Source organism: Mauremys reevesii, unplaced genomic scaffold (assembly GCF_016161935.1).
Source record: "Mauremys reevesii isolate NIE-2019 unplaced genomic scaffold, ASM1616193v1 Contig63, whole genome shotgun sequence".
In the NCBI taxonomy this organism is placed as follows: Eukaryota; Metazoa; Chordata; order Testudines; family Geoemydidae; genus Mauremys; species Mauremys reevesii.
Genome location: NW_024100877.1, coordinates 100221 through 126435, shown reverse-complemented (window position 1 = coordinate 126435; position 26215 = coordinate 100221). Strand labels below are relative to the sequence as shown.

General features: G+C 48.0%; 2 protein-coding genes across 2 annotated transcripts; both read left to right on the top strand.

Moving 5' to 3' along the window:
* The first annotated feature begins 7735 nt into the window (after positions 1–7735).
* On the top strand, positions 7736–8686 carry LOC120394522 (olfactory receptor 51G2-like). Its single transcript, XM_039518738.1, has one exon. It carries the CDS (start codon positions 7736–7738, stop codon positions 8684–8686), a length of 951 nt encoding a protein of 316 aa, XP_039374672.1.
* A 5808-nt stretch (positions 8687–14494) lies between these two features.
* LOC120394521 (olfactory receptor 51G2-like) lies at positions 14495–15445 on the top strand. The gene has a single exon (XM_039518737.1). It carries the CDS (start codon positions 14495–14497, stop codon positions 15443–15445), a length of 951 nt encoding a protein of 316 aa, XP_039374671.1.
* Positions 15446–26215: the final 10770 nt, after the last annotated feature.

Below are 26215 nucleotides of genomic sequence, written 5' to 3'. Positions count from 1 at the left end.
AAAAATTACAATATAAAAACTGCATCTGCAGTGCAGGCGATTCCGTCCGCCATTCAACTCAATGAGTGTTTCAGTAGACGTGGTTTTCGCTTTGCGCGCTAACCGTGGAACGGTACCCTTGCATAAGATGAGACTTGCTTGTATGCCCTCAGAGCAACACAGCTCTGAATTCCTGCATCCACAATCAAGTCAAAGAATAAAATTGTTGAAAATACATTTGCTGATTAAATTTCCAGCAGCAAATATACCTGATACGATTTGGGAAGTAGTCACTGATATTCCGTGGGGTCTCTTCTTCCTCAGCCCCTGGCAGGATTGGGCCCAGAGCACACGGAACATCTAAAAATGGGACTCCTTGAGAAAATTGTTACTTGGGGCATCAGGGTTTTAACACTGCAAGCTCGCTTTGAATGTCAGATTTCTGTGTAGATTAAATTACGCCCCATGGAGCATGGGAAGATGTAGTCATCGGAGAGGCTGCCTGGGCAGCAGGCAGCGTCTGTTCCCATAGGGAGGCAACTGTCTTTATGAAGCATGTCTGCACATTCCCTTGGGGGCCACTTGGCCATCAGGGAACCTCAGCTGCTTGGCTTTGTGTGCACCAGCTGTAACCCCTGTGACAGCCAAGGGCAAACTGCAGGAGGCCAAATCACAGGGGATGTGTGGTGATGTTATCCAGATGGACTGCAGTGGCAGCTCTACTGCAGGCTCTATTCCTTATGGTTCCAATTAGTCACAAGGAAACCTTGTGGGTGGCCGAGTGGTAACAATGACGTTGTCACAGCTGTGATCTCACTGAAATAAACTATAATAAAATATAATAAATAATTATTATTATAATATAGGACCAGTTTTTTCCGAGGCAGCCCCCTTTCCTGAATTAGAAACCCAGGTTTCAGGGCAGGCCAGGGAGATTCCACAAGGCTCCGTATATGGAAATTTCCCTCAGATTTTTGCAGGAGGGGAGGTCCCTTTCTTCTCTCTGAATGTAAAGGGGGACCAAGAATCCAGGGATCTCCAGAGTTATGCACAGATCTCAGTGATCCACTGGGAGCTCAGCCCACCCACCCACAATCCCTGTGCCTCCACAACTGCTTTAGGACCCTCTCCAGCTCCCTGCTAGCACAGGTTCATCAGAGATGTGCTACCAGGGCCTGTCCTTGAATACTGCGTGCAGATGTGGTCGCCCCACGTCAAAAAAGATATATTGGAATTGGAAAAGGTTTAGAAAAGGGCAACAAGAATGATTGGGGTATTGAACAGCTTCTGTATGAGGAGAGATTAATAAGACTGGGATTTTTCAGCTTGGAAAAGAGGCGACTAAGGGGGGATATGACAGAGGTCTATAAAATCATGAGTGGTAGAGAGAAAGTAAATTAGGAAGTGTTATTTACTCCTTCTCATAATACAAGAACAAGGGGCCACCAAATGAAACTAATAGGCAGCAAGCCTACATGTACCACGACCACCGGCTCCTCCCCAGCACTACACATAAGTCTGTCTAGATGCCTCGAGAGATCCGCAACCGTCGCACCAGGCAGGCAAGTCACCATACGGTTCTCCCGGTCATCACAAACTCAGCTATCTACCTTTCTAATAATCGAATCTCCCATTACTAACACCTGCCTTTTCCTAGAAACTGGAGTTCCCTCCCCCGGAGAGGTAACCTCAGTGTGAGAGGCAACCCCAGCACCATCTGGAAGCATGTGGATTGGACACAGACTTCTCTTAGGGGAGAGTCTGATGATAGAGAATCTCCAGTTTATAGTCAGGAGCAGAGGACGGAACAGGATAATGTAAGGGCCGGATCAGATGTTAAATGGTCACATAAAAAAGAATCTGGCACATCAGAAATGGGCAGACAAATAAACAAGGACAAGTTTTTAAAGTGCTTGTACACAAATGCCAGAAGTCTAAATAATAAGATGGGTGAACTAGAGTGCCTTGTGATAAAGGAGGATATTGATATAATAGGCATCACAGAAACCTGGTGGACTGAGAGCAATCAATGAGACACAATCATTCCGGGGTACAAAATATATCGGAAGGACAGAACAGGTCATGCAGGAGGAGGAGTGGCACTATATGTGAAAGAAAATGTAGATTCAAATGAAGTAAAAATCTGAAGCGAATCCACATGTGCCATAGAATCTCTATGGATAGAAATTTTATTCTCTAATAAAAATATAACATTAGGGATCTATTATCGACCACCTGACCAGGACAATAATAGTGATGATGAAATCCTAAGGGAAATAAGAGAGGCTATCAAAATAAAGAACCCAGTAATAGTGGGGGATTTCAATTATCCCCATATTGACTGGGAACATTTCACTTCAGGACGAAATGCAGAGATAAATTTTCTCGATCCTTTAAATGACTGCTTCATGGAGCAGCTGGTACGGGAACCCACAAGAGGAGAGACAACTCTAGATTTAATCCTGAGTGGAGCGCAGGAGCTGGTCCAAGAGGTAACTATAGCAGGACCACTTGGAAATAGGGACCATAATACAATAGCATTCAACATCCCTGTGGTGGGAAGAACACCTCAACAGCCCAACACTGTGGCATTTAATTTCAAAAGAGGGAACTATGCAAAAATGAGGGGGTTATAGTTATTGTGGGGGCAAGTGTTTTACATGGGGTCAGACTATGAGATCACAGTGGTGCCTTCTGCTCTTGGGATCTGCCCAGTGGGGTTAGTAGCACAACCCTACTGCATTGGGTGTTATACTGATCAATATGTTACAGATTGTGAACACTACAATAATTGGGGCCAGAGCTCAGAGCTTTAGAGCAATTTCAGCTCTGTATTCCTCATAAGGTTGATTTGGGGCACTGGGTGGAGAACCTGAACTCTTCCCAACACCCCTTAGTGATAAGACCTGTCATCAGCACAGCCCCCTTTGACGAGGGAGTTCTGGGCCCCTCCTGCAGCTCGGCAGTAAGACAGGGCATCAGGATGTTCTTTCAGAGAGTGAAGGATCTGGAAAGCAGTACCTGGCCCAACAGAGCTCTGCTGCAATGCCCCTCCATCAGATCTTAACCCCCACCCTCTCCATGAGCAATGAGAGCCTCTCTAGCACTGGAGATAGACCTCAGATCCTGCATCCCAATTTGTGTTACTACAAAGTTTGGGTTCGCTGGATCTGGTTGGTTTTCCTGGGGTCAATAGGGAGTGAGCAGCAAGCACTAGGATCTGGGCTTGGGTCTCTCCTCTTTCTATTACGAGTGTGCATGGCCTTGATTACTGGGTGTGTGCATGTGTCGTGCCTGAATAATGGGAGAGAACATATGAGCTGTGCCTCAGGATCCAGTGACTCTTTGAGCCCATCACTGTTATGTCCAGCTATCTGTGGCATAACTCTGTTCCTTACCACAGAGGACTCTGTACCCCAGTGCAGAGGGAAAAATCATCTCTGTCAGTTTGTGATGAGAAATATTCACAAACTAATTCTCAGTGCCGTCCTTTTGTGGGTGCTCTGCTTGAGATACGGCTATCAGTGCCAGCAGCTGGGATTTTATTGGGATTCTCACACTATTTCTGGTCTTTCTTGGAGCCCCAACTTCTGGAAACTAGACAATGTGCAGAAATCTCACCTCTCAGTTTTCCAAAGGTTTTTTTTAAATGAGTTGCTAGAAACCCTGAATCAATTGCACCTCAAAAGGCTGAGAAACCAAAGACATATGAAAACAAACCCCACATTAGTGTACTTTTAAATCCCATTATTTTTAATCCAACCTCATTATTTTTTGTGGGGGTGACTCGTACATGTTGAATGGGGCTTGGCGATACTGCGTACCTAGTTCAAAAGATCTGAACAGCAAGCAGCAAAAGACACAATTAACAGGATTTTTTATAAAGTACATCAAAAGGAGCAACCTGCCAAACAATCATTGGGGTCACTGGACGATTGAGGTGGTAAAGGAGCAGTCAAAGAAGATGAGACTGCTGCGGAGAAGTTAAATTAATTCTTTGCATCAGTCCTCATCTTAGAGAATGTGAGGGAGATTTCCACACCTGAGCCATTCTTTTTAGGTGATACATCAGGGCCTCAGATGTATGGAGAAGACGCACATGTAAGGTGAGTTGGTGGCCTTGGGGGAAATGGGAGGTAAGTGGAAGGGGGCAGTGGGGTGAGAAGAGGGGGTGGGGGGAATGTGGGATGTGCAGGGCTGTGGTGGCCAGAGAAAGAGGCAACTTTCCCCAGCTCCAGAGCTGCAGCTGCTGGGGAGAGACGGCCCTCCTTCCCAGCCTCAGCCGGGTGGAGAAGTGAGGGCACATCCACTGCATTAGAAAGGTAACACCACTGATATTAAAATATGAGTTGTGTGCTCTTATTTCTAGAACAAAAAAACACATTTTGTTTGTTATATAGAGTTTTTATCAAAGTAACGGTCTCAAGTGGCAGTGGGGGAAGTTTAAGTTCATACTAGGATGAACTTTTTCACTAGTAGGGTGGTGAAGAACTGGAATGAGTTACCTAGGGAGGTGGTGGAATCTCCTTCCTTAGAGGTTTTTAAGGTCAGGCTTGAAAAAGCCCTGGCTGGGATGATTTAGTTGGTGTTGGTCCTGCTTTGAGCAGGGGGTTGGACTAGATACCTGCTGAGGTCCCTTCCAACCCTCATATTCTATTATTCTATTATTAGCTATTTGTGTCATCTGGTAGAGAGGCCCATTTAAATAATAGGTTTCACACCACATTTAGTAGTTCTGCAATCTGATATTTGAGTTCCTTCAGAACTCTTGAGTGAATATCATTTGGTCCTGGAGACTTTTACTGTTTAATTTATCAGTTTGGACTAAAATCTCTGTGGCCGGTTATGACCAGAATCCAGTCTGGGAGCAGGTTATCTGATGAGCCCCCAACAATTCAGGTGGGCAGGCCTCTCTCACGCTGCTCTGGAGGTGACACAGCCAGGCTTTCCAGGCCCTGTTATCACCCAACACTACAGCAGGTGGTGCCACCCACCCAACTGAACTACCTGAGTGCTTTACCTAAGCCACTCATGCACAAATAGGAGACAACATCCCATTTACCATCTCTCCTGCCTTGCATCCTTGCTGCAGAATAATCCCAGAACTATACCATCTTGCACTGCACAGGTATCTCTACAATGCAAACTCATTAGTAGAGGTCACGTTCCCCTCAATGAATCACAGAATCATAGTAGATAAGAGTTGGAGGAGACCTCAGGAGGTCATCTAGTCCAATCTCCTGCTCAAAGCAGGACCAACCCCAGCTAAATCATCCCAGCCAGGGCTTTGTGAAGCCTGACCTTAAAAACCTCTATGGATGGAGATTCCACCACCTCCCTAGGTAACCCATTCCAGTGCTTCACCACCCTCCTACTGTAATAGTGTTTCCTAATATCCAACCTAGACCTCCCCGACTGCAACTTGAGACCACCACTCCTCGTTCTCTCTTCTGCCAACACTGAGGACAGCCGAGCTCCATCCTCTTTGGACCCCCCCTTCAGGCAGTTCAAAGCTGCTATCAAATTCCCTCACCCCCACACTCTTCTCTTCTGCAAACTAAATAAGCCCAGTTCCCTCAGCCTCTCCTCATAATTCATGTGCCATAGACCCCTAATCATTTTCTTTGTCCTGCGCTAGACTCTCTCCAATTTGTCCACATCCTTTCTGTAGTGAGGGGCCAAAACTGGATGCAGTAATACAGACGTGGCCTTACCAGTGATGAATAGAGGGGTACAATCACTACCTAAATTCTTCTGTCTTAAGTGCAGGACTCCTATTCCTATTGTTATTATTCTATTAGTCTATTTTATTTTATTTAAGCAAGGTCAAACTGTGACATCATGACCGTTAGTGCTCGGCCGCCGTCGAGATAGCCATGTGACTAATCAAAACCACAGGAACATTGATGACAGGCCCGGATTTAAGGAATAGAGCCTGCAGCAGGGCTTGGGCTGCAGCTCAGTTGAGTAGGATCACCAGGCATCCCCTGTTAATTGACATCCTAAAATTTGCATTGGCCATGATGGGGTTAAAGCTGGTGAACACTAAGCTAAGCAGCTGAGGTTCCCTGATGGCCACATGGCCCCCAAGGGAATGTGCAGACATGCTTCATAAAGACGTCTGCCTCCCGATCCGAACAGATACTGCCTGCTGCCTGTGCAACATCACCAATGACTCCTTGTCCTTTAGGGTGGAAACCTCTGGTGTCAGCAGCTCCACATCTAGCAGGAATCGGGTACGTTGGCAGGTTTCACTATCTTTAAAATGTGAAGAGAAGGGGAAAGACTGCAAGGTGTTTCCATTTGCAAATATTCTGTGCTGCAGCAGAGGACTCAGCTGGGCTGTCGGGGTGACACAGTGACAGGGGCTTGGGGGCAGGCAGCGCCAGGTAGCTTAGGAACCCCTCCCCTACATATGCCCAGGGTCCATGGTTGTTTATTCAAGCCACACAGAAATCTAAGATTCAAAGCGAGATCAGAGTGTGAAAACCCTGATGCCCCAAATCAGGATTTCTCAAGGGTTCCTATTTCTAGAAATGCTGTAAGTTCTGGGCCCGATCCTGTCAGAGGCTGAGCGACAGGACACCCCATGGAATATCAGTGAGTAATTCCCAAATCTCCTCAGGTTTATTTGCTTCTGTAAATTAAATCAGCAAATAATTTTCAAAGGTTTTATTCTCTGGCATGATTGTGAATGCAGGAATTCAGACCTGAGTTGCTCTGTTTCCCGACTGAGGGCTCCAGAATTTCTTCCCTGTAGAGACCCCTCAGAGTTACTGGCTACCTGCATCTCTGCCCCCTTCTCTGGTCTCCGAGTTCCAGATGTGAGGTCTTATACCCTGCCCTCTCCTGGGGTGGAATCCCATGATCCTCCCACCCTCCCACCCTGGGCTACAGCACACTATGTGTCAACTCTTGGTAGAGCAGGTCCGAGAGGGTTTGGTGCCCTTGGTCCTTCTCTCTGGGAGTCTGTGAGCAGTGGTGAGACAAGTGACCATCAGATTACTTGAACCAAAATACTATTTAATCTGAACAGCACAAAAAAAGACTAACATGGGAGAATAAGAGAGTTTTCAGTTAACAATCTATACACATCTCTGACCCCGAGACCTCCAACTCTGATGGGGACCCAGTCAGGCCAAAGGCCATCAGACTTCCCCAGAGGTGTCTGTGTCTGTCAATCTGAAGAGCTTATCAGCAATAGCTGCCCCATCTCTGAACAGAATCCCAGCCCTGGCAAAACAAGTTGTGTAATGTGGCTGTAACCCAAAATAGATTCTTTCCAGCTTGTATCTCCGGTGTTCTCCCTCAAAATCCTATGTACTGCAAAGAGGCAACGGCATAATTTGAACTCTCAGGAGTGGAGAAAATGATAGATAGATAGATAGATAGATAGATAGATAGGTAGATAGGTAGATAGATAGATAGATAGGGGAAGGGGAATTTTTCCCTGGGAGCAGGTTATCTCATCAATGCCTATTGCAGGGCTTCTTCTACCTTCCCCTGCAGCATCTGGTACTGGTCACTCGATACTGGGCTATATGGACTACAGGTCTGATAGAGTCTGGCAGTGCCTATCCTTCTCTCGGTGTTGTAAATCCAAGACTATATTTTTTATTATCTGCCTTGAGCTCCTGGGAGTCTCTAGACTTTCACTGAGAGCAGAAAGGTGTCTTGTTAAATATCATTTAGTCTCCTGTACTTTTTTCTTTTCAGAAAGGAAAGTTAAAAATTTCTTGGACCTGCCCAGTACATTATGTCAGCTGTCAATGACACCAAAATCAACTCTGCAGTGTTCCTTCTCACCGGGATACCTGGCCAGGAAGACGTCCATCTCTGGGTTTCTATCCCCTTCTGCTTAATGTATGTTATTTCGATAGTAGGAAATTCAGTCATTCTGTTCATTATAAAAACAGATCCAAGCCTGCATGAGCCCATGTACATTTTCCTTTCCATGTTGGCCATCACAGACCTTGGCATATTGATATCCACCATGCCGACGATATTGGGCATATACTTGTTTAACTCTCGGGAGATTAGCTTCGAAGCCTGTTTTGCTCAGCTGTTCTTCATCCACTCACTTCAGTTAAATGAATCCTCCATGCTCTTGTTGATGGCCTTTGACCGCTTCATCGCAATCTGTAACCCACTGAGATATTCTTCCATCTTAACCCTGCAGACAATAGACAATATGGGACTGGTATTTGTGCTAAGAAGTTTGACTGTAATATTCCCACTCCCGTTTCTACTGAAAAGGTTCCGATACTGTCAAACTAATGTCCTCTCCCATTCCTACTGCCTGCATCAGGAGGTCATGAAGTTGGCTTGTTCTGATATCTCAGTGAATAGCATCTACGGCTTGTTTATTACACTCTTAACGGTGGGATTGGATTCGCTGTTCATCTTCCTCTCTTATGTGATGATCCTCAAAACAGCGCTGAGCATCGCGTCCAATGCAGAGTGCCTCAGGGCCCTGAATACCTGCGTCTCCCACCTCTGCGCCGTCCTGCTCTTCTACACACCAATGATCGGCTTGTCTGTGATACACAGATTTGGAAAGGGATCATCTCCCTTGCTTCAAACTGTCCTGGGCTACATCTCCCTGATGGTCCCACCCCTGATTAATCCAATCGTGTACAGCATGAAAAGCAGACACCTGCGTGCAGGGATAATCAGGGCATTCGTCAAGTGCAGGGTGAGTTCATGAACCACCTGCAGCGCTGCTGTCATGGGAGACGAGAAACATGGACCCACCTATTCCATCCTGGATCCTTGCATCCAAGACGACAAGAGCTACTGATCTCCACTCTGTAGAGCAAGGTTTAGACGGGGTCTAATATCTAGAGCAATGGGACTGGGGCTGGAGAGGGAGGACAGGGCACTGAGGGAAGGAGACCAAGGCAGGCAGCAGCATTTAACAAGTGACTGTGTTTGCTGGGAGCCAAGGGACCGGTAGGATGTTAGTCCCAAAATTGCCACATTGGTGACTGCTCCGAATTTAGAATTCCTGTGGATAGAGTCAATAAAGAGAAAGGACGTGGATGTTGTTTCTCATTACCTCTGGCCTGTGACTGTCCTGTCTGTGGTTAAATATCCACAAGCCATAAAAAAGCTGTTCTGCAATCGCAGTCCTGGCCCTTCCTGAGCCCTCTGGGTGCTGTGTGATCCATGGGGGCTGCTCCAGCTGTGTACAGGGGCTTTTCATGTGGCACAGTCACGCATCCTTCCCCTACGTCCTCAGGAAAGTGCTTATGACCGAGTCACATCAGAGACATGATTAACACAGGAACCCCAGGAGCAGGGCCGGCTCCAGGCACCAGCGTAGCAAGAACGTGCCTGAGGTGGCCAATGAAGAGGGGCGACATGTCTGGCTCTTCAGCAGTGATTCAGCATCGGGTCCCTCAATCCCTCTCGGAGCGAAGGACCTGCTGCCGTATTGCGGCCAATCGCGGCTTTTTTATTTTATTTTATTTATTTTTTTTGCTGCTTGGGAGGGCAAAAATGCTAGAGCCGGCCCTGCCCAGTGAGGGAACATCCACTGCATTAGAAAGGTAACACTACTGATATTAAAATATGAGTTGTGTGATCTTATTTGTAGAACAAAAAAAATCATTAATAATTTTTTATATAGCGCTTTTATCCAAGTAACGGTCTCAAGTGGCAGTGGGAGAGGTCTAGGTTGGATATTAGGAAACACTATATCACTGGGAGGGTGATGAAGCACTGGAATGAGTTCCCTAGGGAGGTGGTGGAATCGTCTTCCTTAGAGGTATTTAAGGTCAGGCTGGGATTATGTAAAGTTATGCTGGATGATTTAGTTGGCTTGAAAAAGGCCTGGCTGCGATGATTTAGTTGGTGTTGGTCCTGCTTTGAGCAGGGGGTTGGACTAGATGACCTCCTGAGGTCCCTTCCAACCCCCATGTTCTATGATTCTATGATTAGCTATTTGTGTCATCTGGTAAAGAGGCCCATCTAAATAATAGGTTTCACATTTAATAGTTCTGCAATTTGATATTTGAGTTCCTTCAGCACTCTTGAGTGAATATCATCTGGTCCTGGTGACTTTTACTGTTTAATTTATCAGTTTGGACTAAAACCTTTGTGGCCAGTTATGACCCATGTGCAGTCTGGGAGCAGGTTTAACTGATGAGCCCCCAACAATTCAGCTGGGTAGGCCTCTCTCACATTGCTCTGGGGGCAGGGCCGGCTTTAGGAAGTCCTGCAAGCGAAGGACCCGCTGCCAAAGTGCTACTGAAGACCTGGAGCGGGCCAGGTGAGTAAAAATTAAAAAAGTGCCTCTAGCCAGGGAAGGGATTCTCACTGGGCCTGGGGCCGTCTTAGGCGCGGGGCCTAATTTGAGGGAATTGGTGGAATAGGCCTAAAGCCGGCCCTGCCTGAGGGTGACACAGCCAGGCTCTCCAGGCCCTGTTATCACCCAGCACGACAGCAGTTGGTGCCACCCACCCAAATGAGCTACCTGAGTGCTTTACCTAAGCCACTCATGCACAAATAGGAGACAACATCCAATTTACTAGCTCTCCTGCCTTGCATCCTTGCTTCAGAATAATCCCAGAATTATACAATCTTGCATGGCACAGGTATCTGTACAATGCAAACTCATTAGTAGAGGTCACTTTCCCCTCAATGAATCACAGAATCATGGTATATAAGAATTGGAGGAGACCTCAGGAGGTCATCTAGTCCAATCCCCTGCTCAAAGCAGGACCAACCCCAACTAAATCATCCTAGCCAGGGTTTTGCCAAGCCAGGCCTTAAACACCTCTAAGGATGGAGATTCCACCACCTCCCTAGGTAACCCATTCCAGTGCTTCACCACCCTCCTACTGAAATAGTGTTTCCTAATATCCAACCTAGACCTCCCCCACTGCAACTTGAGACCATTGCGCCTTGTCCTATCATCTGCCATCACTGAAAACAGCTTAGTTCCATCCTCTTTCGACCCCCTCCCACCTTCAGGTAGTTCAAGGCTGCTATCAAATCCCCTCCCACTCACACTCTTCTCTTCCGCAGACTAAATAAGCCCAGTTCCCTCAGCCTCTCCTCATAAGTCATGTGCCACAGACTCCAAATCATTTTCTTTGTTCTATGCTAGACTCTCTCCAATTTGTCCACATCCTTTCTGTAGTGAGGGGCCAAAACTGGATCCAGTAATCCAGATGTGGCCTTACCAGTGATGAATAGAGGGGTAGAATCACCTTGATCTGCTGGCAATGCTCCTGCTAATGAAGCCCAATATGCCATTAACCTTCTTGGCAACAAGGGCACACTGCTGACTCATATCCAGCTTCTCGTCCATTCTAAGGCCAAGGTTCTTTTCTGCAGAACTGTCGCTTAGCTAGTGGGTCCCCAGACTGTAGCAGTTCATGGGATTCTTCTGTCCTAGGTGCAGGACTCTGCAATTGTCCCTGTTGAACCTCATCAGATTTCTTTTGGTCCAATCCTCCAATCTGTCTAGGTCACTCTGGACCCTATCCCTACCCTTCAGTGTATCTACCTCTCCCCACCGCTTAGTATCATCCTCAAGCTTGCTGAGGGTGCAGTACACCCCAATGTGGGATAGATAGGCAAGAGCTTTTGTTTACAGAGCTGACCATTTTGGATCCCCATGAGAAATTGGAGGCTTTTCATATTCTTCTCTCTTGCAACATAAACAAAGGTTGTACTGACTGAGTGTATGGCTTCACTCTGTATATGGAAAGGTAGAAACCTCCCAACCAGTCTATGGCTAAGGTATTGTGCAAATCAGATCCTCCAATCAGCCTTCCCAGCTTTGTACATCCCCTTCCACATTGTAAAACATCCCGTCACCAGATCTTGCAGGCAGTGGCTACTGTGACAGGACCTGGTAGCACATTTCTGATGAACCTGTGCTAGCTGGGAGATGGAGAGTATCCTATAGCAGTTGTAGAGGCACAGAGATTGGAAGTGGGTGGGCCTAGCTACCAGTGGATCATTGAGATCTGTGCATAACTTTGGGGATCCTGGGTCCCCCTTTTCATTCCTCAGGGAGAAGAGAAAGTAACCCTCCTCCTGGAATAATCCAAGAGAAATTTCCTTGTATGGAGTCTTGTGGAATCTCCCTTCCCTGGCTGTTCCCTGGGTTTTTAATAGAGAAGAGAGGCTGCCGAGAAAAAACTGGTCGTAGCAGTAGTAGTAGTAGTAGTATTCTATTATTCTATTTTATTTTATTTCAGCAAGATCAAAGCTGTGACATCATGACCGTTAGCACTCAGCCTCCCTCGAGGTAGCCATGTAACTAATCAGGACCAGATGAACATTAATGACAGGCCCAGATTCCAGGAATAGAGCCTGCAGCAGGGCTTGGGCTGCAGCTCAGTCGAGTAGGATCACCAGGCATCCCCTGTTAATTGACATCCTAAAATTTGCATTGGCCATGACGGGGTTAAAACTGGTGCACACTAAGCTAAGCAGCTGAGGTTCCCTGATGGCCATGTGGCCCCCAAGGGAATGTGCAGACATGCTTCATAAAGACAGCTGCTTCCCTGTCTGAACAGATACTGCCTGCTGCCTGTGCAAGATCACCAATGACTCCTTGTCCTTTAGGGTGGAAACCTCTGGTGTCAGCAGCTCCACATCTAGCAGGAATTGGGTACGTTGGCAGGTTTCACTATCTTTAAAATGTGAAGAGAAGGGGAAAGACTGCAAGCTGTTTCCATTTGCAGATGTTCTGTGCAGCAGCAGAGGACTCAGCTGGGCTCTCAGGGTGACTCAGTGACAGGTCTGGGGGACAGGCAGCACTAGGTAGCTTGGGAACCCCTCCCCTGCATCTGCCCAGGGTCCAAGGTCGGTTATTCAAGCTACACAGAAATGTGAGATTCAAAGCGAGGTCGGAGTGTGAAAACCCTGATGCCCCTAGTCAGGATTTCTCAAGGGCTCCCATTTCTAGAGGTGCTGTGTGCGCTGGGCCCGATCCTGCCAGAGGCTGAGCGATAGGAGACCCCACAGAATATCAGTTAATAGTTCCTAAATTGTCTCAGGTTTATTTGCTTCTGGAAATTTAATCAGCAAATACATTTTAAAAGGTTTTGTTCTCTGCTTGATGGTGAAGGCAGGAATTTAGAGCTGTGTTTCTCTGTGGTAACAGGTCCGATAGGGTATATTTCTGTTTCCTGACTGGCTGAGGGCTCCAGAATTTCTTCCCTGTAGAGACCCCTCAGACTTACCGGCTACCTGCATCTCTGCCCCCTTCTCTGGTCTCCGAGTTCCAGATGTCAGGTTTTGTACCATGCCCTCTCCTGGGGTGGAATCCCATGACCCTCCCACCCCCCTACCCTGGGCTACAGCACACTATGTGTCAACTCTTGGTAGAGCAGATCCAAGAGGGTTTGGTGCCCATGGTCAATCTCTCTGGGAGTCTGTGAGCAGTGATGAGACGAGTGACCAGTCAGACTTCTTGAACCAAAATACTATTTAATCTGAACAGCACAAAAAAAGACTAACATGGGATAATAAGAGAGTTTTCAGTTAACAATCTATACACATCTCTGACCCAGAGGCCTCCAACTCTGACGGGGACCCAGGCAGGCCAAAGGCCATCAGACTTCCCCAGAGGTGTGTGTGTCTGTCAATCTGAAGAGCTTATCAGCAATAGCTGCCTCATCTCTGAACAGAATCCCAGCCCCGGCAAAACAAGTTGCGTAACGTGGCTGTAGCCCGAAACAGGTTCTTCTCAGATTGCATCTCTGGAATTCTCTCTGAAAATCCCATGTACTGCAAAGAGGCAGTGGCATAATTTGAACTCTCAGGAGTGGAGAAAATAGATAGATAGATAGATATGAGGCATTGAAACCTGTTTATAAATACCTTCAGTGCAGGACAGATATATACAATGACAGCTTTCACCATGCTCTCTCCATGTGTTCACACACATGTCAAGATAAAACGGGCCACACTCAGAAGTTAAGGGCCAGAATAGGTGTCTGTGTGAAGGTCACAACTGTAAAATCACACAGCGCTCAAGTAGGCTGCAGAATTCAAAGCCACAAGATATCAATGGGGACAAAAGTTTAGCAATATTCAGAGAGGGACTGTAGGCGTATATGGGTTAACAGAATATTTAATTACAGTAGTGAAGATTTAAAAAAAAAAAGTATTGGAAGGACTCAAAGCCTCCCTGATTTACAGCATAAAATATCTCTAACTACTCGGTCTCAGGAGGGAGGGGAATTTTCCCTGGGAGCAGGTTATCACATAGATGCCTATGGCTTCTTCTACCTTCCCCCGCAACATCTGGTACTGGTCACTGCATAGTGGGCTAGATGGACTACAGGTCTAATCCAGTCTGGGATTGCCTATCTTCCTCTCGGTGTTTTAAATCCAAGAGCCTGTTCTTGCTGATCTGCCTTGAGCTCCTGGGAGTCTCTAGACTTGCACTGAGAGCAGAAAGGTGTCCTGTTAAATATCATCTAGTCTCCTGTTCTTTTTTCTTTTCAGGAAGGAAAGTTAAAAATTTCTTGGACCTGCCCAGTATATTATGTCAGCTGTCAATGACACCAAAATCAACTCTGCAGTGTTTCTTCTCACTGGGATACCTGGCCAGGAAGACCTCCATCTCTGGATCTCTATCCCTTTCTGCTTAATTTATGTTATTTCGATAGTAGGAAATTCAGTCATTCTGTTCATTATAAAAACAGATCCAAGGCTCCGTGAGCCCATGTACATTTTCCTTTCCATGTTGGCCATCACAGACCTTGGCATATCGATATCCACCATGCCGACGATATTGGGCATATACTTGTATAACTCTAGGGAGATCAGCTTTGAAGCCTGTTTTGCTCAGCTGTTCTTCATCCACTCGCTTCAATCAACTGAATCTTCCATACTCTTGTTGATGGCCTTTGACCGCTTCATCGCGATCTGTAACCCACTGAGATATTCTTCCATCTTAACCCTGCAGACAATAGACCGTATGGGAATGGTATTTGTACTAAGAAGTTTGGCTGTAGTATTCCCACTCCCATTTCTACTGAAAAGGTTCCAATACTGTCATGCCAATGTCCTCTCCCACTCCTACTGCCTGCACCAGGAGGTCATGAAGATGGCTTGTTCAGATATCACAGTGAACAGCATCTACGGCTTGTTTATTACTTTCTTAACAATAGGGTTGGACTCACTGCTCATCTTCCTCTCTTATGTGATGATCCTCAAAACAGCGCTGAGCATCGCATCCAATGCAGAGCGCCTCAGGGCCCTGAACACCTGCGTCTCCCACCTCTGTGCCGTCCTGCTCTTCTATTCAGCAGAGATTGGTCTTGCTCTGATACACAGATATGGAAAGGGCTCATCTCCCTTGCTTCAAACTGTCCTGGGCTACATGTCCCTGCTGCTCCCACCCCTTGTTAATCCAATCGTGTACAGCATGAAAAGCAGGCACCTGCGTGCGGGGATAAGCAGGGCATTCGTCAAGTGCAGGGTCAGTTCATGAACCACCTGCAGCGCTGCTCTCATGTGGAGCAGCTACAACTGTGCCTGTGAGTGAGGGTCTGACACACAGGAGTCCTGGCAAGAGATTCTGGGCCGTCTTTCCCCTCCGTTGGTGCTGCCCCAGCAATGCATAGGGGTGGAAACAGGCCTCAGCACCCTGACAGAGGCACTGCTAGCTCCTATCCCAGCCCAGCCCGCTCAGTGCAGGATGGCCCCCCTTTCTAAAGGGAAAATCGGGACACAGGCAGGAGCTCCATCCCCTCTGCGACCCCACCCTTCTCCCTCATCTTCCCCCAAAACCCATCCACTAGAGAGGCCTTAAGCCAGAGCCAAGCCACGGTAAGTGCCGCCCAGGGAGAAAGGGTCACTCTGGGGAACCCGGACCCTCCAGCTGCCCTGGGCAGGTTGTGGGGACTTGGGGGAAAGAGAAGCAGGAGCAGAGCCTCGTGGTGAGTGGGATTAAGGACCTTCTCATCCCCCTCCCCACCTAGAAGAGGCTCGCTCCACCCATGAGTTCAGGTATTCATAAAGCAGCACAACTGGGAATTCAGACTTGGCCAGAGTGATCTGTGCTCCTGGAAGCCGTTCTCAATGGGTGGAGGTCAGACCAGCCCCCAGGCTGCTCCAAACTCCACTGGGCAAAACAGAGAACAGGCCAGCGAATCAAACCACTTTAACTGACCCTTTGCCATCCCCACTCCCTGCAGCACACAGGGGAGTACAGCAGAGAATCCTGACGGGCCTGTCAAAACTGAAAGGTGAGATTGCCAAGCAGGGTCTTGATTCCAGAAGTTGGGGATTTAAGAAAGACGGGAAATGGTGAAAGACTCCTGATGAAATCCCAGGAGCTGGTGCTGCTGGCCGGATCTCAAGCCGAGCACCCACAAACTCAGGCACTGAGGGTTAGTGAGTGGTCACACAGTCCATCAGTTGCAGAGACGCTGTTTCCCTCTGCACTTGGCTGCAGAGCCCCATGTTGTAAGGAACAGGGTTACACCACAGACAGCCAGACATAACAGTGACGAGCTTGCAGCACCGCTGGGATTCTGAGGCACAGCTCAGAGGGTCTCCTCCCCTCATCAGGCATGAGACAGGCACACACTTGGTAAGGCCATGCACATTCTTAATCGACATGGGAGTGACCCAAGCCAAGCTCACATGCCTGCTGCTAGCTCTCTACTGGACCCACACAACTCCTCCCCCAGTCTAAGTGCCCCCAAAGTTGATGATGAATGAAATTTGGATGCAGGGTGTGAGGTCTATCTCCAGTTCTAGAAAGGCTCTCGCTGCTCATGGAGCGGGTCGGAGCCAGGATCAGAGCAAGGGGAAGCCCAGCAGGGCTCTGTTCAGCCAGGCAATAATCTCCAGACCCTTCTCTCTCTGAAAGCACGTCCTGATTCCCCCTCTTACTGCCGAGCTGCAAGAGGGGACCAGAACTCCCATGTCAAAGGGGGCTGTTCTGATGACAGGCCTCATCAGCAAGTGGTGTTGGGAAGGGTTCAGGTTCTCCTCCCAGTGCCCTAAATCGCCCTTAAGAGGCACACAGAGCTGAAATCTCTCTAAGGCATTTAGCTCTGGCCCCAGCAATTGCAGTGTCCGAGCGCCTGGTAATCTGTAACATGTTTATCAGAACAACAACCCATGTGGCAGGGCCGAGCTACTAACCCCACTGGGCAGATCCCAAGGGCAGAAGCCACCACTGTGATCATCTAGTCTGACCCCCTGCACAGCACAGGCCAGAGACCTGCCCCACAATAACTCCTAGAGCAGAGCTGCTAGAACAACCTCCTGCCTTGATTTAACAATTGTCAGCGATGGAGAATCTACCTCAGCCCTTGGTAAATTGTTCCAAAGGTTAATTACCCTCCACACATCCCTGCACAAGGCTGTCATCCATCACTGGAACCCTGAGGAGGCTGTCACCTCTTGGTGAAACCTTGCAGGGGTCCTATGAGGATGCTGTCACCTGTCGCTGGAACCCTATCGGCGCCCTGGTGGTTGCCAGCTCCAGTCCCTCCGCCCATGGGGCTGAAGCAGAGAATGCCATGGAGATCTCTCGAAGTCATGGATTCCTTGACTTCCATCACCTCCCTGACATAAACTTAGTCTTAATAATGGCCAATGGCTCTGTAATCACATCAGCCAACTCCCTCAGCACCCTTGGCTACATTAGATACGGCCCTATGGACTTGTGCATATCCAGCTTTTCTAAATACTCCTTAAGCTGTTCTTTCACCACTGAGTGCTACTCACCTCCTCCCCATACTGTGATGCCCAATGCAGCAGTCATAGCCTCATAGACTTAAGGTCAGAAGGGACCATTATGATCATCTAGTCTGACCTCCTGCACAATGCAGGCCACAGAATCTCACCCACTCACTCCTGTAACAAACTCCTAACCTATGTCTGAGTTATTGACGTCCTCAAATTGTGGTTTGAAGACCTCGAGGTGCAGAGAATCCTCCAGCAAGTGAAAACCTCCAGGGACTCTGCCAATGTGCCCTGGAGGAAAATTCCTTCCCGACCCCAAATATGGTGATCAGTTAAACCCTGAGCATGTGGGCAAGACTCACCAGCCAGCACCCAGGAAAGAATTATCTGTAGTAATTTACATCCCACCCCATCTAACAGCACATCAAAGACCACTGGGCATATTAACCTGCTAATAATCAAAGATCAATCAATTGCCAAAATTAAGCTCTCCCATCATACCATCCCCTCCATAAACTTATCAAGCTTAGTCTTGAAGCCAGATATGTCTTTTGCCGCTACTGCTCCCCTTGGAAGGCTGTTCCAGAACTTCACTCCTCTAATGGTTAGAAACCTTCATCTAATTTCAAGTCTAAACTTCCTAGTGTCCAGTTTATATCCATTTGTTCTTGTGTCCACCTTGGTACTGAGCTTAAATAATTCCTCTCCCTCCCTGATATTTATCCCTCTGATATATTTATAGAGAGCAATCATATCCCCCCTCAACCTTCTTTTCATTAGGCTAAATAAGCCAAGTTCTTTGAGTCTCCTTTCATAAGACAGGTTTTCCATTCCTCGGATCATCCTAGTAGCCCTTCTCTGTACCTCTTCCAGTTTGAATTCATCCTTTTTAAACATGGGAGACCAGAACTGCACAGATTACGTCTCACCAGTGCCTTTTATAATGGTACTAACACCTCCTTATCTTTACTGGAAATACCTCGCCTGATGTATCCCAAAACCACATTAGCTTATTTAACGGCCAGATCACATTGGTGGCTCATAGTCATCCTCTGATCAACCAATACTCTGAGGTCCTTCTCCTCCTTTATTACTTCCAACTGATGTGTCCCCAATTTATAACCAAAATTCTTGTTATTAATCCCTAAATGCATGACCTTGCACTTTTCACTATTAAATTTATTCTTATTACTATTACTCCAGTTTACAAGGTCATCCAGATATCCCTGTATGATATCCTGGTCCTTCTCTGTGTAAGCAATACCTCTCAGCTTTGTGTCATCTGCAAACTTCCCTTCCCGCAAACAGTCTGGGAGCTGACCTTGCCTGTGAAGACCGAGGCAAAAAAAGTATTGAGTTATTCAGCTTTTTCCACATCATCTGTCACTAGCTTGCCTCCTCCATTCAGTAATGGTCCCATACTTCCACTGATATTCTTCTTGTTGCTAATATACCTGTAGAATCCTTCTTATTATTCATCACATCCCTTGCTAGCTGCAACTCCAGTTGTGCTTTGGCCTTCCTGATTACACCGCTGCATGTTCGGACACTATTTTTATACTCCTCCCTAGTCATCTGTACAAATTTCCATGTCCTATGAGCTTCCTTTTTGTGTTTAACTCACCAGTAATTTTGCTGTTAAGTCAAGCTGGCCACCTGTCATAGTTGCTATTCTTTCTGCACATCAGGATGGTTTATTCATGCGCCCTCATTAACACTTTTCTGAAGTCCTTGGTCCGTATTCTCTTGCTCTCCTTTCTTCCATTTGTCAGGATCATGATCTCGACCATCTGATGGTCACTGCTACAAAGGTTGCCACCTACTTCTACTTCCCCTACCAATTCTTCCCTCTTTGTGAACAGCAGGTCAAGAGAAGCATGGCCCCTAGTTGGTTCCTCCAGCATTTGCACCAGGAAGTTGTCCCCAACACTCTCCAAAAACTTCCTGGATTGTCGGTGCATTGCTGTATTTCTCTCCCAGCAGATGTCAGGGTGATTGAAGTCCCCCATGAGAATCAGGGTCTGTGATCTGGAAACTTCTGTTAGTTGTCTGAAGAAAGCCTTGTCTACCTCATCTTCCTGGTCTGGTGGTCTATATAGCAGACTCTCACCACAATATCACCTTCTTGCTCTCGCCTCTAAACTTAACTAAGACTTTCAACAGGCTTTTCTCCAGTTTCATACAGGAGCTTTGAGCAATCATACTGCCAATTTTCTTCCCTGTTCTGCACTACCCTCTCGGATTCTTCTGCATGCTGTGCCTGCAGTAACAAAAGCTCACTTCTAGCCATCAAGTCAAACTGGGATATATGATCTCTTTACCCTCTAAACCAGGTCCTTTCCTGTCTTGGGAGGAATCTTCAATTGTCCCTCTGTTTGAGCTGGTAACAACACCTCCATCTCTCCTAAGTGCTTAAAAAAAGGCAGCTTTCACGTCTATACTAATATACTATACTAATAGACTCAAGCATTACTGCAAGCTAAGTTAGACAGGCTTTGCTCTGGAGATAGAGAAACAGAACTGGACCAACTACATTATTTTGGGAATCCAAAGAGCGTTTGGGACCCAGCCTAGTTTCCCTGTGTCTCTGAGAGCATCTTCCCATCTGTTTGCCCCTTTCTTGTGGAAGCAGCCTGTGCTGAAACCTGTGTGAGCCTGGGCCCAGTCACCGTAGTGCTCAGCCGTGGCCATGTTACGGGGTCAAGGTGTGAATCTGACCTTTGCCCTCAGATTGCTTTAGCCCAGACTGATTGTCATGATGAGGCCCCTGTGGCCATTGTATTTATCCTCCTGACACCTCTGTGAGGCAGGGCAGGGCTATTATTCACCTGTGCAGAGGCTCAGAGACAGCCAATGGCTTGCCCACGGTCACACACAGCAATGGAATGAAATCCAGCTGTCTTGAGTCGCAGAGCCGTGCCCAGACCACAGGCCCAGCCTTCCAGCCATCTGAGCGGTGACAGGCCCGGCTGGATTCACTGCTGCGCCAGCAGAGCTCCCACCCACCCTGTGCTCTGTTGCAGCGGTTTCATTCTCGAGGCTGTTCTCCCCCTGCCACAGAGGAGTTTAGAGCAGCCTGGGGGCTTTGCTGACCTCTGCCCGTTGGTAACGGCTTCCAGGAGCACAGCCCATTCTGGCCCCGTCCCTGCACATGGGGGCCACCCCAGAGTGCCCCCTTGTGGCCTGAGGTAGCCCTGCAGGCACCCTGCCCTTTCCTGTAAGCTCATTGCAATGACTTATTCACAGCCTGGAATATTTTTAAAAAGAGACGCCTTTGTTAGGTCACATTAATTCAGTCTTCTCCAAAATGTAAGGCCTCCTAACCTCGGGCCCCACCCTCCTCCTTTACCCAGGAGCCCCCCACCACCCTGCTTTCTGGCATCAGTATTGGTTCAGGCTTGCCGCACCCTCTGCTCCTCCTTGTCCCCTGAGGCCTCTCTCCCTCCCGCCTCTCTTCCCCTAAATCCCTGCCCTGCTCATCCGCTTCCCCCAAGGCTCTGCTCACAGGCCAGACTGGGGCTGGACCCATGGTAAGAGCTGCCGAGGAAACCCAGGCCACTGTGGGGAGTCCCAGACTCTTACCTTCCCTGGGGGGTGCCTCCTGGGAGGCAGGGGAATGGGACTGGGGCTGCTCTTGGGCCCTCCAACCCCCTGCCCAGCGCAGGTGGAAGGTCTGGGGCTCCTCACCGTGGCTCACTGTGCAGCAGTTATGGTCCTCGGGCTCTAGCTTCCAGCCTGGCCTGTGAGCAGAGCCTTGGGGGAAGTGGATGAGCAGGGGGCAGAGCCATGGGGAGAAAAGATGGGGCAGGAGCCTCAGGAGAAGAGGAGGAGCAGTGGTGGGGCTCACAGAGGGGGCTCCTGCCTGTGACTCGCTTCTGCCTTGTGAAAAGATGGTCGCTTTACACAGCATGGGCTGGGTGGCGCTAGGAACTAGCTGTGCCTCTGTGAGGGAGCTGAGTTTCCACCCATTTGCGAGCAACTGGGCCAGGAAGGGAACCTGGGTCTGAGTCTCCTGCCAGGACTCTTGTGTGTCAGGAGGGGCTGCTTGAATGGATTCTCCTGGGTCTCCTGCATTAATTATGTCTCTGACACGACTCAGTCACAAGCACCTGGCTGAGGGAGTGGGGGAAGGGTGGGTGTCTATGCCCCTTGAATAGCCCCTGTCCCCAGCTGGTGCAGCCCCATGGATCACTCAGAACCCAGAGTGCTCAGGAAGGGCCCGGACTGTGCCTGAAGAACAGCTCTGCAGCTTTTTTCATGGCCTGCGGATGTGTAACCACAAACAGGACAGTGACAGGCCAGGTGTAATGGGAAACAACATCCACGTCCCTTCTCTTTATTGACTCTGTCCAGGGCCGGCTCCAGACCCCAGCGCGGCAAGCATGCGCGTGGAGCGGCCCTTTCCCGGGGGGGGCGGCAGATTGGGCCGGCAGACCTGCCGCAGTCATGCATGCGGGAGGTCCACCGGAGCCCCGGGAGGACCGGACCTGCCGCAGGCATGACTGCGGACGGTTCGCTGGTCCCGCGGCTCGGTTGGACCTCCCGCAGGCATGCCTGCGGCAGCTCAAGCAGAGCCGCCGGACCTTCGAACCGTCCGCAGCTGCGGGAGGTCCAGCCGAGCCGCGTGACCAGCGGACCCTCCGCAGTCATGCCCGCGGGACATCCGCTGCTCCCGCGGCTCCGGGGCGCCTCCCGCGCATGACTGCTTGGGGCGGCCAAAAAGGTAGAGCCGCCCCTGACTCTGTCAACAAGAATTTTAAGGTCAGAGCAAAGAGTGACATGGATCATTATGGGCGAACATCCCACTGGTCTCCTGGCTCTGCCTAACCACAGCCACTCTGTAAATGCTGCTGTCTGCCTTGGTCTCCTTCCCCAAATGCCCATCACTGTTATGTCCGGCTGTCTGTGGCATAACTCTGTTCCTTACCACAGAGGACTCTGTACCCCAGTGCAGAGGGAAAAATCATCTCTGTCAGTTTGTGACGAGAAATATCCACAAACTAAACCTCAGTGCCGTCCTTTTGTGGGTGCTCTGATCGAGATATGGCTATCGGTGCCAGCAACTGGGATTTTATTGGGATTCTCACACTATTTCCTTTCTTTCTCAGAGCCCCAACTTCTGTAATCTAGACACTGTGCAGGAATCTCAGCTTTCAGTTTTCCTAAGAATTTAGAAAAAAAATGAGTTGCAGAAAAGCTAGAACCCCTGAATTAATTACACCTCAAAAGGCTGAGAAATCAAAGACACATGAAAATGAACTCCACATTAGTGTATATTTATATCCCATTATTTATAATCCTTTCTTATGTTTTTTTGGGGATGTGACTCGTACATGTTGAATGGGGCTTGGCGATACTGCGTACCTAGTTCAAAAGATCTGAACAGCAAGCAGCAAAAGACACAAAATTTAACAGGATTTTTTATAAAGTACATCAGAAACAGTAAGCCTGCCAAGCAATCAATGGGTCCACTGGATGACTGAGGTTGTAAAGAGCAGTCAAGGAAGATGAGGCTGTTGCCAAGAGGCTAAATGAATTCTTTGGATTGGTCTTCACTTCAGAGAATGTCAGGGAGATTCCCATACCTGAGCCATTCTTTTTAGGTGATATATCAGGGCCTCAGATGTATGGAGAAGATGCACATATAAGGTGAGATGGTGGCCTTGGGGGCAATAGGAGGTAAGTGGGAGGGGGCAGTGGGGTGAGAAGAGGGGTGGGGGGAATTCGCGTTGTTCAGAGCTGCAGCAGCCACAGAAAGAGGCGACTTTCCTCAGCTCCAGAGCTGCAGCTGCTGGGGAGAGACGGCCCTCCTTCCCAGCCTCAGCTCGGGGGCTGCTGCGGTGGAGGAGCGAGGGCACATCCACTGCATTAGAAATGTAACACTGCTGATATTAAAATATGAGTTGTGTGCTCTTATTTGTAGAACAAAAAATAAAGCATTAATAATTTTTTTTTATATAGCGCTTTTGTCCAAGTAATGGTCTCCAGTGGCAGTGGGGGAAGTTTAAGTTAATATTAGGATAAACTTGTTCACTAGGAGGGTAGTAAAGCACTGGAATGGGTTCCCTAGGGAGGCGGTGGAATCTCCTTCCTTAGAAGTTTTTAAGGTCAGGCTGGGATGATGTAAGGTTACGCTGGATGATTTAGTTGGCTTGAAAAAGCCCTGGCTGGGATGATTTAGTTGGTGATTAGCTCTGCTTTGAGCAGGGAGTTGGACTAGATGACCTCCTGAGGTCCCTTCCAACCCTGATATTCTATGATTCTATGATTAGCTATTTGTGTCATCTGGTAGAGAGGCCCATTTAAATAATAGGTTTCATAACACATTTAGTATTTCCGTGAAGGACATAAATCCACATCGTGTAGAGGCCAAGCATAGGAGTTTATTACACACAGCGCTGGCGGAGTGTCACCTTGCTTATTAGGCTCAGAGACACTGTCAATCAATTGATTACAATAGAATATATAGATTTTCCATGGGCGGGGGAAAGTGACGGGGTAGGCAGTTCCACACCCCAGGATAGGTTTTACAGCAAGACAAGATAAGCACATTAGCCAATGGTTAAAAGGTTACATAATGTCTCCGCCCATGGGCTCAAGTTAGCAAGTTAACATTTAATTAATACTTTGATCAAATGTTATTAGTATAAAATATATATGTTGAATTCTGATTTGGGGTCTATAGGAATGGAACAACTCCTTTGACTGTCCAACTGGTACATTCCTAGGGGTTAAAGCAAAGAAACGGTGAAAGTATATGACAATAAAGATTGTCCCCTTTATGTCTTAAGGCAGGCATTCGTCCCTGGGAAGGGAGGTGGAAGGATGCCATATCTTATACTGACATGTGCCAACTTTTCATAAACTCAGGGGTGGATCTGTGGGACGAACGTTCCCTACAGAAGAGACTGACACAATAGGAACAGGGATCCTTTGTTCAATTTGAAACTCTGAATAAGACACAATTATTTAGTTCTTAGCTCCAACACCTGGCAATTTGCTGACCAGGCCTATTTTAGCAAAACAAGATTATCTGTTAACCTCAGTTTTCTCTTAGCTAATCACTATTTGCTAGGCCTCTGGTCTCATGACCATACTCTGGACTTTGGGTCTGCGAAAGAGCTGGCACAATCCATATACCAGGTTGTTATATAAAATGCACACGGATTTTAACCCTTCATTCTGCAATTTGATATTTGAGTTCCTTCAGAACTCTTGAGTGAATATCATCTAGTCCTGGTGACTTTTACTGTTTAATTTATCATTTTGGACTAAAACCTCTGTGGCTGGTTATGACGGGTGCACTCTGGGAACAGGTTTAACTGATGAGCCCCCAACAATTCAGCTCGGCAGGCCTCTCTCACATTACTCTGGGGGTGATACAGCCAGCGTCTCCAGGCCCTGTTATCACTCAGCATGACAGCAGGTGGTGCCACCCACCCAACTGACCTATCTGAGTGCTTTACCTAAGCCACTCATGCACAAATAGGACACAACATCCAATTTACCTTACCATCTCTCCTGCCTTGCACCCTTGCTGCAGAATAATCCCAGAATTATACAATCTTGCATGGCACAGGTATCTGTACAATGCAAACTCATTGGTAGAAGTCACTTTCCCCTCAATGAATCATAGAATCATAGTAGATAAGAATTGGAGGAGACCTCAGGAGGTATCTAGTCCAATCCCCTGCTCAAAGCAAGACCAACAGCAACTAAATCATCCCAGCCAGGGCTTTGTCAAGATGGGCCTTAAAAACCTCTAAGGATGGAGATTCCACCACCTCCCTAGTTAAGCCATTCCAGTGCTTCACCACCCTCCTAGTGAAGTAGTGTTTCCTTATATCCAACCTAGACCTCCCCCACTGCAACTTGAGACCATTGTGCCTTGTCCTGTCATCTGCCACCACTGAGGACAGCATAGTTCCATCCTCTTTCGACCCCCTCCCCACCTTCTGGTAGTTCAAGGCTGCTATCAAATCCCCTCCCACTCCCACTCTTCTCTTCTGCAAACTAAATAAGCCCAGTTCCCTCAGCCTCTCCTCATAAGTCATGTGCCATAGACCCCTAATCATTTTCTTTGTCCTGCACTAGACTCTCTCCAATTTGTCCACATACTTTCTGTAGTGAGGGGCCAAAACTGGATCCAATAATCCAGATATGGCCTTACCAGTGATGAATAGAGGAGTAGAATAACCTTGATCTCCTGGCAATGCTCCTACTAATGAAGCCCAATATGCCGTTAACCTTCTTGGCAACAAGGGCACACTGCTGACTCATATCCAGCTTCTCATCCATTCTAAGGCCCAGGTTCTTTTCTGCAGAACTGTCGCTTAGCTAGTGGGTGCCCAGACTGTAGCAGTTAATGGGATTCTTCTGTCCTAGGTGCAGGACTCTGCAATTATCCCTGTTGAACCTCATCAGATTTCTTTTGGCCCAATCCTCCAATTTTTCTAGGTCACTCTGGACCCTATCCCTACCCTTCAGTGCATCTACCTCTCCCCACCGCTTAGTATCATCCGCAAGCTTGCTGAGGGTGCAGTACACCCCAATGTGGGAT

Excerpts from the sequence above, each read along its gene's own strand:
- LOC120394522 (XM_039518738.1), top strand. The coding sequence starts at position 7,736 with ATGTCAGCTGTCAATGACACCAAAATCAACTCTGCAGTGTTCCTTCTC.
- LOC120394521 (XM_039518737.1), top strand. The coding sequence starts at position 14,495 with ATGTCAGCTGTCAATGACACCAAAATCAACTCTGCAGTGTTTCTTCTC.